Genomic DNA, 19,936 nt, shown 5'->3' on the forward strand with positions numbered 1-19,936 from the left:
TTAAGACAATGATAGCAGGTAGGAAGGAAGTGTATATGTTTAAGGATTATTTAACAGGTAAAATGGGAAGGCTTTAGTAATTTAAAAGCTATGAAAATGGGGACGAGAGAGGAAGAGTCTAGGAGGAATTCGTTCTCTGGGCTGGGTAACTTGGTAGATGGCTATGAATGAAATAGGAAATGTAACAGGAGGAAAAAGTCTTGAGAGATAAGTTGATGTACTATTGTGCACTTGTCCCTAGATACAATACTGTTGACAATTAAAATTCTAAGATTCTACCTATACTTAACTAGGTTACTATCAAAATTCAGTACATAAAAATTTTAAACTAATGAATCAAAATGAAATAAGTCAATACAGAAAAATTATTTCAGTGTTGTGAAACTATCTGGCCTGCTAAAATAGAAATGTTATTTCCTTTTTTAAAAGAAGGGTCAGGTGGCAATGCTAAATTTTTTTAAGAAAATTTAACCACTGATTGTAATGTCTGTGGCTTTTGGGGAAAACATAACCCCAAATTACAGTGGCTGTGGTTATAAACTATTATGAAGAGCTTCCAACGTCAGACATAGTTTAAGTGTCTGTATGCACTGGAGTCCTTTTACAGGACTTTGCTAGAACAGCAAAATTAATGAATCTCTTCTTTTTGCCTACTTTGGGTGTCAATAACAAATGTACTTTCTTTAACAAAGATTTTTAAGGGACACGGAATTAACTTCATATGAACATTAAATAAGCCAGAGTCATAAACTTTCTTCTTAATATATCAGGAAAAAAACTACAAGCCTATGATCAACACTGTGACTTGGTCTTAATTTATGACCAAGGCCAAATCAAATCAAATCATCTCTCAAATACGTTTGGAGAAATAGGTGCCACAATCCTTAGGTAGCCTGTTTTTGGTCGTAGGTTAACATTTCTCTCCTCAGTTAAAGTCACTATTAATACAGACAAAATCTAGAAGTAAATTGGGAAGCAGAAGCTGTTTTTTCCCTTGCATTTCTCAAGAGTAAATGAAGTTGCTTAAGTTTACACTGATTGTTTTTTGCTTTGCCATACACTCTCCTCTCCTCATTTCTAGTGTGACTTAGTGGCCAAAGATGTTAAGTGCTGCTACTTACAAGTTTTATTTTCAGAATTCTTTCAATTAAAGAAAGCTTTGAGTGCTGTGAAGTGACCTAAATCTTAGAATTAGTAAATACATTCCAGGCTTTATAAAGCCAGACCCTTCAATCAGTACTCAAGCAGTTTGTAGTTCCCTGGACAGTAGCTCTTCAGGCTCAATGGATCCCAAACAGCTGCAAAAGAACCAGCGGACAGAATGAGTGACAACCTCTGAAACCAGAGAGGAGCTGGTCAGAAGGTGGCAGGAGCTGCTGTCATGCTGGTGCCCTGAGCTTCCCATAAAATGTAGATAAAGGACTGGCCACTCAACCCTGGGTAATAAACAGTGTGATGCAGAAAGCACCAGATAACTTTAATACCTTCCCAATTTCATCTGAAATGCAACCATCAGTAGTGTGAGAGAGTTTCCACTATTACACAGTTAATCTGAAGTGGAGGTATGTTTTTCTAGTTAGAAAAATGGCCACATTCCATAAAAGAATGTCATTGTCCAGAACAATTTTCTTTTTATTTATTTGATTTTAAATATCATCTATAAGCTTGTCAATCCCAAATTTCGGTCTCCAGCCCTGACAACTCACCTGAGGTCCAGACCCACGTTTATAACCGCCTACTTTACATTTCTTCCAGGGTTATGAACAGGCACCTCAAATTTAGTCTGCACAAATTAGATTTCATCTCCCTAAAACTGAACCCTTCCTCACTTCAGTAAATGAAGTCACCATCTGAAGTCACTATCTATTCAATCATTTATTCTTGGTAGTCATTTGTTTTTTAAAAAAATCAGCTTTATTAAAATATTATTTACATACAGTAAAATTCACTGGTATGAAATAATTTGATACATTCTGTCAAATCAAATGTAAGCACCACCACAATTATGATTAAAACATTTCCATCACCTTCAAACTGCCTCCCATCAAATCTCTTCCCTGTCAACTACTGATTTCTTTCCTCCAAATTAATTTTGCCTTCTACAGAATTTCATATACAGGCATACCTCAGAGATATTGCAGGTTCGGGTCCAGACCATGGCAATAAAGCGAATATTGCAATAAAACGAGTCACAAACTTTTCTGGTTTCCCAGAGCACATAAAAGTTAGGTTTACACTTTGCTACAGTCTATTAAGTGTGCAATAGCATTATATCTAAAAAAAATACATGCCATAAAGTACTTTACTGCTAAAAAATGTTAACCATTATCTGAGCTTTCAGAGAGTTGTAATCTTTTTGTTGATGGAAGGTCTTGCCTCAAGGTTGATGGCTGCTGACTGATCAGGGTGGTGGGTGGCGAAGGCTGGGAGGCCGTGGCAGTTTCTTAAAATAAGACAACAATGAAGTCTGCTGCACTGATTGACTCTTCCTTTCACAAATGATCTCTGTAACGCGGAATGCTGTTTGATAGCATTTTATCCACAGTAGAACTTCTTTCAAATTTGGAGTCAGTCCTCTCAAACCCTGCTGCTGTGTTAGCCAAATCTGCAGTTACTTCCTTCACTTTGAAGTCTTGAATCCTTCAAAGTCATCCAGGACGGTTGGAATCAACTTTTTCCAAACTCCTGCAGGTTGATATTTTGACCTCCTTCTGTGAATCTGAATGCTGTTAATGCCATCTAGAATGGTGAATTTTTTCCAGAAGTTTTCAATTTACTTTGTCCAGATCCATCAAAAGAATCAGTATCTATGGTAGCCTTACAAAATCTATTTCTTAAATTATAAGACTTGAAAGCTGAAATTACTCCTTGACCCATGGGCTGCAGAATGGATGTTGTGTTATCAGGCATGAAAACAGCATTAATCTCTTTGTACATCTCCATCAGAGCTCTTGGGTGACCAGGTGCATTGTCAAAGAGCAGTAATATTTTGAAAGGAATCTTTTTCCTGAGTAGTAGAAACAGTGAGCTGAAAATATTCAGTAAACCATGTTGTCAACAGATGTGCTGTAATCCAGGCTTTGTTGTTCCATTTATAAGGAGCATAGGCAGAGCAAATTTAGAATAATTCTGAAGGGCCCTAGGATTTTCAGGATGGTAAAGGAGCACCAGCTTCCACTTAAAGTCAACAGCCGCATTAGCCCTTAGCAAGAGAGTCACCTGTCCTTTGAAGCTTGAAGCCAGGCATTGACTTTTCCTCTCTAGCTATGAAAGCCCTAGATGGCATCTTCTTCCAATACAAGGCTGTTTCATCTACATTAAAAATCTGTTGTTTAGTGTAGCCACCCTCATGAATTATCTGAGCTAGGTCTTCTGGATAACTTGCTGCAGCTTCTACATCAGCACTTGCTGCTTCTCCTTGTACTTTTATGTTATGGAAAAGGCTTCTTTCCTTAAGCCTCATGAACCAACTTCTGCTAGCTTCCAAGTTTTCTTCTCAGCTTTCTCACCTCCTTTAGCCTTCATAGAACTGAAGAAAGTTAGGGCCTTGCTCTGGGTGAGGCTTTGGTTTAAGGGAATGTTGTGGCTGGCTTTATATTTTATCCAGAAAAACTTTCTCCGTATCAGCAAATGAGGCTGTTTTGCTTTCTCATTATTTGCGTGTTCACTGGAGTAGCATTATTCATTTCCCTGAAGAACTTTTCCTTTGCATTCATAATTTGGTTAACTCTTTGGTGTTAGAAGCCTAGCTTTCAGCCTGTCTCAGCTTTTGACATGCCTTCCCCACTAAGCTTAATCAGTTTTAGTTTTTGATTTAAAGTAAGAGACCTGTGACTCTTCCTTTCACTTAAACACTTAGAGGTCACTGTAGAATTATTAATTGGCCTGATTTCAGTATTGTTGTGCCTCAGGGAATACGGAGGCCCAAGGAGAGGGAGAGGAATAGGGAAATGGCTGGTCGGTGGAGCAGTCAGAACCCATACAAAATTTATAGATTAAGTTTGCCGATTTATATAGGTGTGGTAAGTGGCGCCCCCAAACAATTACAATAGTAACAACAAAGACCACTGTTCACAGATCCCAACAAATATAATAATAATGAAAAAGTCTGAAACATTATAAGAATTACCAAAATGTGACCCAGAGACATGAAGTGAGCAAATGCTCTTGGAAAAATAGTGCCAATAGACTTGCTCGAGGCAGGGGTGCCACAAAATTTCAGTTTGTAAAAAATGCAGCATCTGCAAAGCACAGTGAAGTGCAGCACAATAAAATGAGGTATGTCTGTAAACAGAATTATGCAGCATGCAATTTTTTTTTGAGTCTGTCTTCTTTCCTAACTTCTGTATCTAAAAGTCCCCTACCACCTACCCTCAAACAAACACATAACCCTGATTTTTTCTTCAAAGTCCATATCATTATAACAAATTACCTTATTTATCGTAGGGCATTTTCAACTTGAACATAAGCTCTATGAGTGCCAAGGGACCTGGTCTATCTTGTTCAATGCTATATGCCACAACTTCCCAAAGTGCCAATAGATGGCAGAAGGTCAATAAATATTACTGAATGAATAAAGAAATAAAAATAGCTCCCTCATGTTTTCCTACTGAAATTATCTATACTTTAATTATCAATAAGATGTATTTGTATTTATTCCAGGATGAGCACACTGGGAGAGAGAATAGGGTAGTGGCAAGTTGTAAGGCCTCTGGAGTACAGCTGCCTGATTTTGAATCTGGCCTGTTGCCTCTTCTAAGGAGTTACTATGGCCTTGAGCAAGTTACATAATCTTCCTGAGGTTTAATTTCTGCATCTGTAAAAATGGGGATGATAGTTTTTATCTCATAAGGTGGTTGTGAGGATTAAATGAGATCAAACATGTAAAATAATTTAAAAAGTATCTCATACTTAGAACTAATGATAGCCAATATTGTTATAATTACTGCCATCTCTACCACCACTAGCACTACCACCACCAACACCACTATCTTGCTATTTTGTGCAAAGCTGAAGAAAAAGTTCCATTAAAATAGTTTAGCTAACATCCTAAAATAAACAACACGTGGACAGAAGACAGATGAAGGGCATCAAAATCTTACAATGATACTCACATGAATCACACTGTCTATGGTGACATCTTACATGCTAGATATTGGTTGAGCAAAATTGAACATGCTGATGATAAACTCACTGGTGATGAGTTTATTATGAGAAAGGCAAGGCAATATGGACACCAATCTAAATTCTATTCTATTCTATTGGATAGTATAGTTCACTTTATTGCAAACCACTTATTTTGAAATATAGTGAAAACCAATGTTACTCCAACTGGAGTCCAGACCACTGAGAGTCTGGAGCATTCTCTTAAGATAGAATAAAAATTTCTACATTCTTTTGTGTTTGTGTTCAGTGAACCCCTAAAATGTCAGCATTAAAATGTCAATGCAATGTTTCCCAAACTTGGGGGTTGATGTGAATTTTCATCCTTGTCCCTCTAGAAAAAATTGTACATAGACCTAATCCAAGAATGTATGTATTGTGGTTTATTCTGTAACTGGCATACTCTTTTAGGACAGTTAACCTACCTACCTAACTTCTCACCTACCTATATATCTATTATAATATTAATTTTTTCTGATAACCCATATGGAGGTTATATCAGTAGAAACTTATCAACACTAAGAATGAGGATCATTTTCGACAAGTGTGAGGAAGAAGAAATTAGTGGTTTCCTAAAGATGGAAGATTCATAAAATTTTGTGCTCTAGGATCAGTTTTTTTTCTTTTGAATACTATTAGCAAAAGCCTTTAGTAAAAGAATGAAATAAGAACAAGCTTGACTAAACTTTAATACTGATATGCCTAGATGCCTTGACCATATTTTAGGCATATCAGTCACAAGTAGGAAGGCTAGGGTATGTATCGGGGGAGGAGAAGAGTAGCAGACTTTATTAATGATGAAAGACTTCAGGTCTGATGGGCATGAAATTGTGGAGAGTTCATAATGGCAAATCTCTTATCCAAAAAGAATTTGGTATGTGAAAGGCATACCAAGTTCCAGCTCTCATGGGTCGAAGAATGAGAACAAAACCATGGTTTTTAAAGGGTTTCAAAGACCATGGCCACACATGGCAATTTCATTTAGACATGCTCAAGCATGTCATTAAATTAGCACTGTCTTTTCAAAGTTGAAGCCCAAACCATGTACACTTTTCACGAAGAAATATTGCCATTCAATTTTTAAACTAGTAAATAATTCAATGCACTATATTTCCATCTCATTTTTTATTTCTTTCTCTTTTGTGTTATGATAAATATGGGATTCCAAATTCTGCCTTATGATATGATAACAATGGGTCTCCTAATACTGGTGTACATATAATTAACACCAAGACCGCTGCTTTAGAAAACTAAAGAAGCTGATCCAAATAAAAGAAAATAGACCAAAATATTTTAAAAGCATCAAAGATCTTATTAGATACTAAAAACTAGTGTTTCAAGATCTGGGAGAAGGACTTCCCTGGTGGCACAGTGGTTAAGAATCCGCCTGCCAGGGCAGGGGATACGGGTACAAGCCCTGGTCCTGGATGATCCCACATTCCACGGAGCAACTAAGCCCGTGCACCACAACTACTGCACCTGTGCAACTACTGAGCCCGCATGCCACAACTACTGAAACCCGTGTGCCTAGAGCCTGTGCTCCACGCCAAGAGAAGCCACCTCAATGAGAAGCTCGTGCACTGCAACGAAGACCCAATGCAGACAAAAATAAACAAATAAATAAATTTATTTAAAAAAAAAAAAAAAGATCTGGGAGAAGACAGAGACATTAGCCCAAAGTTAATTTGTCTTGAGGGCATTTGCTGATTCTAAGATTGAGCCAAAATAAACAAACTGACACATTTGAGTAAAATAAATAAAAATTCCAGAAAACTAAAAAATATGAGCTAAAACTAAGAATGCAATGTACTATACGTATATACAGATATATGCAATATATGTATAGTTTACATTTTGTACATGTAGTACATTTTCATTGTACTTCCTAAATCCCTTTTTTTCCATTCACTTTTCTCTCTGTTACGCATATGGATAATTTCTACTGTATCTGCTAATTCATTAATTCTCACTCTATTTTGCTTTTAAGAATCTACCCACTGCTATATCTTTACTATATATCTATATCAAACTGGTCTCTCAGGAGGAATAAAAAGGAGACAATGGGAAGGTAACTGATCCAATACATGTTGAGGAATTTTAATATTTGTCACTACTTCCTAAAGTCCTTGCCAAAGTTTGGTAAGAATATTTACTGTGAGAGTAAGTAATAAAGGAACAACCATATAACACATGCTGAGGATTTCTGTGTTGATGACTCTATGTTATAGAGGATACACAGGATAATTACCGTGATACCTGATGATCTCACCAAGAGACTGTAGTACTGTCAATTACTTAATTACATTTGGTTGATCAGACATTCACTAGTATGATACTTTGGCTCCTGAACACATTCTAGGAGCTATATATTATTCTAGGACTTCCAAAGTGCATAAATATGATTGAGACACTAACGAAGCTCTCAGTTCAGTGGGACAGTCAGTCAAACAAGTAAGTACTTGAATCAGACATATGCTGTAAGAGAAATATAAACTACAAGATAGGAGGTTAGGGCCTTTCCCTCCAACAAAATGATGAGTACTCTATAACTGCAGGTAACAGTAAGAAAGGAAGTATACACCCATGTACATGAAACCTTGCTTTTACAGCAAAAGGGTGCACTTTGAAAAATTAACAGAGCAGCTTTTCAAAAGATTCTAGTGTTATTTTCTGAAGAGAACACATACCTAATATAAATGTATGTGATGAGGGCTTGTAAATTTTGAGAAAGGTTTCCTTTAGTTCTCTGAACTATTTGTAATAGCAGATTAAAGTCCTTGTTTATTAAGTCCCACATTATTGTAGTTTCTATTGACTTATTTTTCCTGTTTCTAAGCACACTTTCCTGTTTCTTTGCATATCTCATAATTTTGTGTTGATAAAAACTGGATATTTGAAATAATGTAATGCAGGAACTCTAGAAATTAGATCTCATCCATTCCCCAGGAATAATTGTGCTGCTTGTCTGTTTAGGAACTTTCATTTAGTACTAATTCTGCAGTCTGTATTCCTTGTCTTACTGTAGCCACTGAAGTCTCTGCTGGGTTAGCTCAGGGGTCAGCTAATGATTAGACAGAGATTTCCTTAAATACCATGAACTGGTAAGTGTTTTAGTATTTGCCAAGGACCTCTATGTGTTGGAGCATACCTTCAACACTGACAGTTTACAACTCTGCCTTAGCCTTCAATTTCTGCTTGCACAGAATCAAAGTTAGCCAGAGGTGAGAGATTAGGACCTTCTCAGTTCTTTCCTGGGCATGTGCACAATCCTGTACATGTATGTGACCTTCAAGAATTCCAGGAACATTTTTAAAAGAAAGAGCTTTGCAAAGTTATCTATGGCAATCACATTTCACAGACTTCTCTCCTAAGTTTTTTGGCCAGTCTCTTGTTTGCCCCAACTGTTATTTTTGTCCCAGGCAGCTGAGAGGTTAAACAATTGCCACTTATTGTTTTTGACAAACATCCTGGGTATAGGGCTTTTTCCACTGAGCAAACTCTGAGTCAGGTCAAATATCAATAAGCCCTGTGAACGGAGACCTTATAGGGAACTGTCAGGCCAAGCAGTAACAATTCTCTGGAGACACAGTTTTTCTGGAGCTCTAAACCTATTATGCCCCCTTCAGTGGCTTTTACATGGCTGATTTTCACAGCTACCATGATTGTGAGGCTATACTAGCTTTTAAAATTACCATACTTCTGGGGAGTAGGGAATGGGAATAAGGCAAGTTAAAACTCTACAAAGCCTGCTGTTCTTACTGAGATTTAACTATTTTTCTTGAATAAATACTCCTTGGGTTGTTGACCTTTGGTTAACACCCAGAGATCTGAGAAAACTGATTTTGACGATTTTTGCTAGCATTCTCATTGCCCTTCTGAAGAAGCTAATTTGCACAGGTCCTTAGTCTTGCCATTCCAGAAGTCCTGCTTCAACTCTCCCTTTCAAAGAGTATCAATATTTTCCCAGTTTCTTTTTTTTTTTTTTGCGGTATGCGGGCCTCTCACTGTTGTGGCCTTTCCCATTGCGGAGCACAGGCTCCGGACGCAGAGGCTCAGCAGCCATGACTCACGGGCCCAGCCGCTCTGCGGCATGTGGGATCTTCCCGAACCGGGGCACGAACCCATGTCCCCTGCATCGGCAGGCGGACTCTCAACCACTGCGCCACCAGGGAAGGCTTCCCAGTTTCTTTTTAATATATTAAACTTCTAGATTTAAATATTTAATCTATCTAAAATTCATTTTAGTATACAAAGTCCAGGAGGAAATGGGCAGCCAGTTGCAATTACAGCTGTCTCCTGATTAACCCAAGCTTGAACTGCATGGGTCCAGTTAAACGTGTATTTTATTTTTTCCAATAAACACATACAGTACTACATGAGTCATGGCTGGCTGAATCCACAGATGCAGAACTGCAGTATGGAGGGCCGATTTTAGGACTTGAGAGTTGGTATATTTTGGTATTAACAGTGGGCCCTGGCAGCAGTCTTCCACAGATACCAAGGGATGACTGTATTTTTAATCTTTTCTCGGTTAATTAGTAAAATACTTTTGAGAATCTAATAAAAGCTATAGAGTATCTCTGCAAAAAAAAATCTGCACATATACACAAATTTTGCATAATTTCAGTAAATTCACAGACTGTCTAGGGCCCCCTTCCATGGAACCCAGATTAAAAACCCTGATGTGCTACAGTAACTTATCTAATTTGTAACTTCATTTTTACAAATTTGTAAATTACAGGAAACTTTGTGTCTCTTTCTGTATTCTATCCTATTCCATTGGTCTGTGTGTCTATATCCATTAACAGTGCCACACAGTTTTAATTACACCAAGCATCTTTCTGCCTCAAAGCCTTTGCACTTGCTATTCACCATGTGTGAAACACTTTTACCCCAGCTAGTCTCGAAGTAAACTCCTCACTTCAAGGCAGGCCTCAGCTCAAATGAGACCTCCTTAGAGTCCTTACCTGACTACCCTATTTTTATATTGGTTCCCTCACTCTCTAGCTCTTACACAGCTTCATTTTTCTTCATGACATTGATCATTACTTCACATTTTATTATACCTTTAATAGTTTCCTGTCAGTTTTCTCCACAAGAAGGTAGGGAATTTTTTTTTTTTTTTAACTACTGTATCCCCAGAAATAAGTACAGTCCCTGGAATATTATAGGCAGTCTTTCCAATTATTAATGTAAAACACCAAACACTAAGTTTGAACATGGCAACTTATTTGCTTACCCTGCTGGTCTAAGTAAATAAAAGACATAAAAGATATATTAGCTCCATCTGGCTCCCAAGAAAAGTCATTTGTCAATTTTCTAGAATAGGACTATGAAGTAAGTTTAAGGGGCTAAGAGTTGTTTCGTTGTAGTTCTTACTGTAACCATGTGAGAATAAAAGCAGTGAGCTGTTTAAGGAAGACTTGAAATACATTTGATAGGACAACCTCACTGTTGAAAATCTGAGTTACCTGGCAACATTGCTCTTTCTGCTATAGATCTTCTCTCTTCAACTGTCAGCTACAAGGCAGTTAAATACACACACACACACACACACACACACGTTTTTTTCCTCCCTCTCTCTCTCTAGCAAAATATGCAACCATTTGTAAGAAAATAAACATATGTATTATTCATGACATGAATGGATTATCTTCACAGTACTCTGAGCCTATAGAGAATGAATTTTAAAGTCTATCATTTACTATAGTGTTTCTTATGGACAAGAAGGCGCCTAACAAACTCACAGAGAAGGGTACTCTTAAAGATATACGTTTTTTTCTTTAGGTGATGAACATGGGTGGATTTATTCATGCTCTCTTTCCCAATTTCATGGTGACTAATAGCCCACATCTATGTGAGGTTAAAGGAGTGGTCTGTGGTCACAAAGAAGCTTTAAGTAAACTCTCGCAAATCAGGACTTAAGCAATGATCTTGACATTACTGGCATGGAATTCCAACCAACTGAACTGACAGACGATTAAACATATATGTAAGATATATTTATTGACACTAACATACGTTACAGAAAGAATTGGAAAATAATCAATACTCTAGTGGAAAAAAGCAAAGAAAAAAAAGATAACCTCTATTACCACATTACTGTTATGCTGTTATAGACGTTACTTACAGATGTTTCATTTTCATAATAAACGGATAACTGTGTGTTCTTTAGAGTAAACCTAAATGACATTTAAAAAAAATATATAACACTGATCCTGGATACTAGAAGCACTGCTTCCTATGGCTTCATTAAGACTAGTTAATGAGTGGAAAGAAAATCTTCTGGGTTTTTTGTTCTTAAAAGTTAAAAAAAAATAAACTTAGTCATTTCAGTCACATTTACCATGTATGGTTGAATGAACAATGGAAATACATGTGATGCTCTGATTATGTAAAACAAAGACTCCTATGAATGTTACTTTTTGCTTTTTACACTTGTTGGAGGAAAAATTTATTTAGGTATCTCATCCCTATATAAAGAAAAGACTAAACACAAATTAGTACTATGCAAATTCAATTATGGAAAATGAAACTAATACAATTTTTAATTGTTCAGTATAGTAATCAAAAGTTACTTTGTATGTAGGCCATATTTCTTGATATGTATATATCTTATGAGACTACAGGGGTTATTTGTGAGTTTCTATTATTACTACCAACTACAGGTATATAGAAATATAAATTAGACATAAATGAATCAAACTCTTTTCCACACATATATATTATTTACTTTGATTGTACGTGTATGTGTGTTTGTGAAAAAGAAAAACAAGCATATTAAACAGGAGACAATGTAGTTCCAATGACTAAACATAAATTTGGATTCTACTTCTTTGAATATAGAGTAAAAAGGTAATATTATCAGCATTAAAAAGTGAAGGAGGAGCTTCAAATGGCAGAAGAGTAAGACATGGGAGATCAGCTTCCTCCCCACAAATACATCAGAAATACATGTACATGTTGAACAACTACAGAACACCTACTGAACGCTGGCAGAAGACCTCAGACCTCCCAAAAGGCAAGAAACTCCCCACGTACCTGGGTAGGGCAAAAGAAAAAAGAAAAAACAGAGACCAAAGAATAGGGACGGGACCTGCACCAGTGGGAGGGAACCGTGAAGGAGGAAAGGTTTCCACACACTAGGAAGCCCCTTCGCGGGCAGAGACTGTGGGTGGCGGAGGTGGGAAGCTTCGGAGCCATGGAGGAGAGCGCAGCAACAGGGGTGCGGAGGGCAAAGTGGAGAGATTCCCGCACAGAGGATCGGTGCCAACCGGCACTCACCAGCCCAAGAGGCTTGTCTGCTCACCCGCCAGGCAGGCGGGGGCTGGGAACTGAGGCTCGAGCTTTGGTCATATCCCAGGGAGAGGACTGGCAGCGTGAACACAGCCTGAAGGGGTTAGTGCGCCACAGCTAGCCGGGACGGAGCCCGGGAAAAAGTCTGGAACTGCCTTAGAGACAAGAGACTTTTTCTTCCCTCTTTGTTTCCTGGTGAGCGAGGAGAGGGCATTCAGAGCGCCACTTAAAGGAGCTCCTGAGATGGGCGCGAGCCGCGGCTAGAAGCGCAGACCTCAGAGACGGGCATGAGAGGCTGCCACCACCAAGAAGCCTGTGTGCGAGCACAGGTCACTATCCATACCTCCCCTCTCGGGAGCCTGTGCAGCTCACCACTGCCAGGGCCCCGTGATCCAGGGACACCTTCCCCAGGAGAACACGCAGAACCTCAGGCTGGTGCAATGTCATGCTGGCCTCTGCCACCGCAGGCTCGCGCCGCACTCCGTGCCCCTCTCCCAACGGCCTGAGTGAGTCAGAGCCCCCGTATCAGCTGCTCCTTTAAGCCCGTCCTGTCTGAGGGAGGAACAGATGCTCTCAGGCAACCTACATGCAGAGGCGGGTGCAAATCCAAAGCTGAACCCCAGGAGCTGTACGAACAAAGAAGAGAAAGGGAAATCTCTGCCAGCAGTATGCTTCTGTGTGTGATTTTGTCTGTATAGCTTTGCTTTTACCATTTGTCCTAGGGTTCTTTCTGTCCGTATTTTTTTTTCTTTTTTTTTGTATGGTTTTTAGCACTTGTTATCATTGGTGGATTTGTTTTTTGGTTTGGTTGCTCTCTTCTTTCTTTCTTTCGTTTTTTAAATTTCTTTTTTATTACTTTAGAAAAAATTTTTTAATACTGATTTTTAACTTGAATAACTTTATTTTATTTTGTTTTATCTTCTTCTTTCTTTCTGTTTTCCCTTCCTTTTATTCTGAGCTGTGTGGATGAAAGGCTCTTGGTGCTCCACCCAGCCATCAGGCCTGTGCCTCTGAGGTGGGAGACCCAAGTTCAGGACATTGGTCCACCAGAGAACTCCCAGCTCCACGTAATATCAAATGGTGAAAATCTCCCAGAGATCTCCATCTCAACGCCAAGACCCAGCTCCACTCAACGAACAGCAAGCTACAGTGCTGGACACCTTACACCAAACAATTAGCAAGACAGAAACACAACCCCACCATTAGCAGAAAAGCAACCAAAAATCATAATAAGGTCACAGACAACCCAAAACACACCACCAGACATGGACCTGCCCATTAGAAAGACAATATCTAGCTTCATCCACAAGAACACAGGCACTAGCCCCTCCACCAGGAAGCCTACACAACCCACTGAACCAACCCTAACCACTGAGGACAGACACCAAAAAAAATGGGAACTACAAACCTGCAGCCTGTGAGAAGGAGACCCCAAACACAGTAAGTTAAGCAAAATGAGAAGACAAACACACAGCAGATGAAGAAGCATGATAAAAACTCACCAGATCTAACAAATGGAGAGGAAATAAGCAGCCTATCTGAAAAAGAATTCAGAATAATGATAGTAAACATGATCCAAAATCTTGGAAATAGAATGGGGAAAATACAAGAAACATTTAACAAGGACCTAGAAGAACTAAAGAGGAAACAAGCAATGATGAACACCACAATAAATGAAATTAAAAATACTCTAGAGGGGATCAATAGCAGAATAACTGAGGCAGAAGAACGGATAAGTGACCTGGAAGATAAAAGAGTGGAAATAACTACTGCAGAGCAGAATACAGAAAAAAGAATGAAAAGAACTTAGGTCAGTCTCAGAGACCTCTGGGACAACATTAAACACACCACATTCGAATTATAGGGGTCCCAGAAGAAGAAGAGAAAAAGAAAGGGACTGAGAAAATATTTGAAGAGATTATAGTTGAAAACTACCCTAATATGGGAAAGGAAATAGTTAATCAAGTCCAGGAAGCACAGAGAGTCCCATACAAGATAAATCCAAGGGGAAACACACCAACACATATATTAATCAAACTATCAAAAATTAAATACAAAGAAAAAATATTAAAAGCAGCAAGGGAAAATGAACAAATAACACACAAAGGAATCCCCATAAGGTTAACAGCTGATCTTTCAGGAGAAACTCTGCAAGCCAGAAGGGAGTGGCAGGACATATTTAAAGTGATGAAAGAGAAAAACCTACAACCAAGATTACTCTACCCAGCAAGGTTCTCGTTCAGATTTGACGGAAAAATTAAAAGCTTTACAGACAAGCAAAAGCTAAGAGAATTCAGCACCACCAAACCAGCATTACAACAAATGCTAAAGGAACTTCTATATGCAGGAAACACAAGAGAAAGAAAAGACCTACAATAACAAACCCAAAACAATTAAGAAAATGGGAATAGGAACATACAAATCAATAATTACCTTAAATGTAAATGAATTAAATGCTACAACCAAAAGACATAGACTGGCTGAATGGATACAAAAACAAAACCCGTATAGATGCTGGCTATAAGAGACCCACTTCAGACCTAGGGGCACGTACAGACTGAAAGTGAGGGGATGGAAAAAGATATTCCATACAAATGCAAATCAAAAGAAAACTGGAGTAGCAATTCTCATATCAGACAAAATAGACATTAAAACAAAGACTATTACAAAAGACAAAGAAGGACACTATGCAATGATCAAGGGATCAATCCAAAAAGATATAACAATTGTACATATTTATGCACCCAACATAGGAGCACCTCAATACATAAGGCAAAAACTGACAACCATAAAAGGGGAGATCGACAGTAACACAATCATAGTAGGGGACTTTAACACCCCATTTCCACCACTGAACAGATCATCCAAAATGAAAATAAATAAGGAAACACAAGCTTTAAATGATACATTAAACAAGATGGATTTAATTGATATTTATAGGACATTCCATCCAAAAAGAACAGAATACACTTTCTTCTCAAGTGTTCATGTAACATTCTCCAGCACAGATCATATCTTGGGTCACAAATCAAGCCTTCGTAAATTTAAGAAAACTGAAATCGTATCAATGAAATCGTATCAAGTATCTTTTCTGACCACAAAGCTATGAGACTACATATCAATTACAGGAAAAAATCTGTAAAAAATACAAATACATGGAGGCTAAACAATATACTACTAAATAACCAGGAGATCACTGAAGAAATCAAAGAGGAAATTAAAAAATACCTAGAAACAAAAAACAATGAAAACACAATGACCCAAAACCTATGGGATGCAGCAAAAGCAGTTCTAAGAGGGAAGTTTATAGCAATACAATCCTACCTAAAGAAACAAGAAACATCTCAAATAAACAACCTATCCTTACACCTAAAGCAATTAGAAAGAACAAAAAACCCCCTAATTTAGCAGAAGGAAAGAAATCATAAAGATCAGATGAGAAATAAATGCAAAAGAAATGAAGGAAACGACAGCAAAGATCAATAAAATTAAAAGCAGGTTTTTTGAGCAGATAAACAAAATTGGTAAACCATTAGCCAGATTCATTAAGAAAAAAGGGAGAATACTCAAATCAATAGAATTAGAAATGAAAAAGGAGAAGTAACAACTGACACTGCAGAAATACAAAGGATCATGAGAGATTACTACAAGCAACTCTATGCCAATGAAAAGGACAACCTGGAAGAAATGGAAAATTCTTTGAAATGCACAACCGTCCAAGAATGAACCAGGAAAAAATAGAAAATATGAACAGACCAATCACAGGCACTGAAATTGAATCTGTGATTAAAAATCTTCCAACAAACAAAAGCCCAGGACCAGATGGCTTCACAAGTGAATTCTATCAAACATTTAGAGAAGAGCTAACACCTATCCTTCTCAAACTCTTCCAAAATATAGCAGAGGGAGGAACACTCCCAAACTCATTCTATGAGGCCACCATCACCCTGATACCAAAACCAGACAAAGATGTCACAAAGAAAGAAAACTACAGGCAAATATCACTGATGAACATAGATGCAAAAATCCTCAACAAAATACTAGCAAACAGAATCCAACAGCACATTAAAAGGATCATACACCATGATCAAGTGGGGTTTATCCCAGGAATGCAAGGATTCTTCAATATATGCAAATCAATCAGTGTGATACACTATATTAACAAATTGAGGGAGACAAACCACATGATCATCAATCGATGCAGAGAAAGCTTTCGACAAAATTCAACACCCATTTATGACAAAAACCCTGCACAAAGCAGGCATAGAGGGAACTTTCCTCAACAAAATAAAGGCCATATATGACAAAGCCACAGCCAACATCATCCTCAATGGTGAAAAACTGATACCATTTCCACTAAGATCAGGAACAAGACTAGGTTGCCCACTCTCATCACTCTTATTCAACATAGTTTGGGAAGTTTTAGCCACAGCAATCAGAGAAGAAATGGAAATAAAAGGAATCCAAATCGGAAAAGAAGAAGTAAAGCTGTCACTGTTTGCAGATGACATGATACTATACATAGAGAATCCTAAAGATGCTACCAGAAAACTACTAGAGCTCAGCAATGAATTTGGTAAAGTAGCAGGACACAAAATTAATGCATAGAAATCTCTTGCATTCCTATACACTAATGATGAAAAATCTGAAAATAAAATGAAGAAAACACTCCCATTTACCTTTGCAACAAAAAGAATAAAATATCTAGGAATAAACCTACCTAAGGAGACAAAAGACCTGTATGCAGAAAATTATAAGACACTGATGAAAGAAATTAAAGATGATACAAATAGATGGAGAGATATAGCATGTTCTTGGATTGGAAGAATCAACATTGTGAAAATGAGTCTACTACCCAAAGCAATCTACAGATTGAATGCAATCCCTATCAAACTACCACTGGCATTTTTCACTGGAACAAAAAATTTCACAATTTGTATGGAAACACAAAACACCCCGAGTAGCCAAAGAAATCTTGAGAAAGAAAAATGGAGCTGGAGGAGTCAGTCTCCCTGACTTCAGACTATAGTACAAAGCTACAGTACTCAAGACAGTATGGTACTGGCACAAAAACAGATATACAGATCAATGGAACAGGATAGAAAGCCCAGAGATAAACCCATGCACTATGGTTACCTTATCTTTGATAAAGGAGGCAGGAATATACAGTAGAGAATAAACAGCCTCTTCAATAAGTGGTGGTGGGAAAACTGGACAGCTATGTGTAAAAGAATGATATTTGGACCTCCCTAACATCATACATTAAAAAAAAACCTCCAAATGGATTAAAGACCTAAATGTAAGGCCAGAAACTATCAAACTTTTAGAGGAAAACATAGGCAGAACACTCTATGACATAAATCACAGCAAGATCCTTTTTGACCCACTTCTAAGAGAAATGGAAATAAAAACAAAAATAAACAAATGGGACCTAATGAAACTTAAAAGCTTTGGCACAGTAAAGGAAACCATAAACAAGAGAAAAGATAACGCTCAGAGCAGAAGAAAATATTTGCAAATGAAACAACTGACAAAGCATTAATCTCCAAAATTTATAAGCAGCTCATGCAGCTCAATAACAAAAAAAACAAACAACCCAATCCAAAAATGGGCAGAAGAGCTAAATAGACATTTCTCTAAAGAAGATATACAGATTGCCAACAAACACATGGAAGAATGCTCAACATCATTAATCATTAGAGAAATGCAAATCAAAACTACAATGAGATATCATCTCACACCGGTCAGAATGGCCATCATCAAAAAATCTACAAACAATAAATGCTGGAGAGGATGTGTAAAAAAGGGAACCCTCTGGCACTGTTGGTGGGAATGTAAATTGATATAGCCACTATGGAGAACGGTATGGAGGCTGCTTAAAAAACTAAAAATAGAACTACCTTACGACCCAGCAATCCCACTACTGGGCATATACCCTGAGAAAACCATAATTCAAAAAGAGTCATGTACCAAAGTGTTAATTGCAGCTCTATTTACAATCGCCAGGACATGGTCAGCCATAAAAAGAAACGAAATTGAATTATTTGTAGTGAGGTGGATGGACCTAGAGTCTGTCATACAGAATGAAGTAAGTCAGGAAGAGAAAAACAAATACTGTATGCTAATACATATATATGGAATCAAAAAAAATGGGGCCAGACAGCAATAAAGACGCAGACCTACTAGAGAATGGAGTTGATGACGTGGGTAGGGGTAAGGGTAAGCTGGGACAAAGTGAGAGAGTGGCATGGACATATATACACTATCAAATGTGAAATACATAGCTAGTAGGAAGCAGCCGCATAGCACAGGGAGATCAGCTCAGTGCTTTGTGACCACCTAGAGGGGTGGGATAGGGAGGGTGGGAAGGAGGGACACGCAAGAGGGAAGAGATATGGGGGGCATATGTATATGTATAGCTGATTCACTTTGTTGTAAAGCAGAAACTAACACAGCATTGTAAAGCAATTAAACTCCAATAAAGATGTTAAAAAAAGAGAAACTAAAAAAAAAAATGTGAAAAGTAGAGATATATTAAAAATTATTCAGTTTAAGTATTATACTCAAAAGTAAAATAATTATGCCAGTAAGATTAAGTATGATAAAATAATAGTAAAGCTACTTTATTTTGCAAAAAATAAGAAAAATGAAAACATTTATAAAGAACTAGTTTTACTAACCTGACTAATTTTTCTTTGCTCTTGTATAGCTGTTTGAATTGCCTGAGATACTTTCTCTTGATCTTTTGCATGCTCAGTCTTCCATAACTCCCTTTCTTCTGCATGGGCTTTTTCCAAATTTTTTCTTTCTTCTTCTACAGCTTTTAAAACTGCATCCTTCATCACTTCTTTCTCAAGCTTCAAAACAAATAATGACGAAAACAAAAATATTTGAATGAGTGACCACAATAGTTCCTTGAATAAGACAGACTTGAGTTAACCTAAAAAACTCAAAATTTTGATCCTATAGGGTTTATTTCTGACATTGTTTTTTTTTACTCATATGTAATAACTGCTGTAAAATAAAATTAATTATTTGTTTTTATACAAATAACCAACTTATTTCCATGGCATTTCTAAACTTCAAAGAAACCAAGTCTTGGCCTAAAGTAGCAGTGTTCAAACTATTTTGTCTTAGGATCTCTTTATTCTCTTAAAAATTATAGAGGACTTCTAAGAGCTTTTGTTTACATGGGTTATACATATTAAGATTTACCGTATTAGATATTCAAACCAAGAGAAAATACTTATTTATTAATTCATTTATAATTAATAACAGTAAGTGCATTATATATTTATACTGTATTTTATGAAAAATAACTACATTTTTCCAAAATTAAAAAGTGAGAAGAATGTTTATAAACCTCTTTACTATCTGACTTAATAGAAGAGAGCCTAGATTCTTACACCTGCCTTCTGTTTTAAATCTGTAATGATATTTTTAGTTGAAGTATATAAGAAAAACCCAGCCTCACAAA

At 37.3% G+C, this 19,936-nt stretch overlaps 1 protein-coding gene across 8 annotated transcripts in view; it reads right to left on the reverse strand.

The window, feature by feature from the left end:
* Positions 1-19,936, reverse strand: part of CCDC91 (coiled-coil domain containing 91) — a 409,698-nt gene that overhangs the window by 111,906 nt on the left and 277,856 nt on the right. For 3 of the 8 annotated variants that reach the window (XM_070046418.1, XM_060305802.2, XM_060305807.2), the window contains exons 11-12: positions 19,140-19,316; positions 13,962-13,997 (exon numbers count right to left, since the gene is read on the reverse strand). In XM_070046418.1, coding sequence (XP_069902519.1) covers positions 13,962-13,997; positions 19,140-19,316 — 213 coding nt within the window. Of the gene's footprint in view, positions 1-11,685; positions 13,086-13,961; positions 13,998-19,139; positions 19,317-19,936 lie in introns of those variants that run through there. The other 5 variants (XM_060305805.2, XM_060305803.1, XM_060305808.2 and 2 more) reach the window with 3 other exon arrangements.

This window comes from Globicephala melas, chromosome 10, assembly GCF_963455315.2.
Source record: "Globicephala melas chromosome 10, mGloMel1.2, whole genome shotgun sequence".
NCBI lineage: Eukaryota > Metazoa > Chordata > Mammalia > Artiodactyla > Delphinidae > Globicephala > Globicephala melas.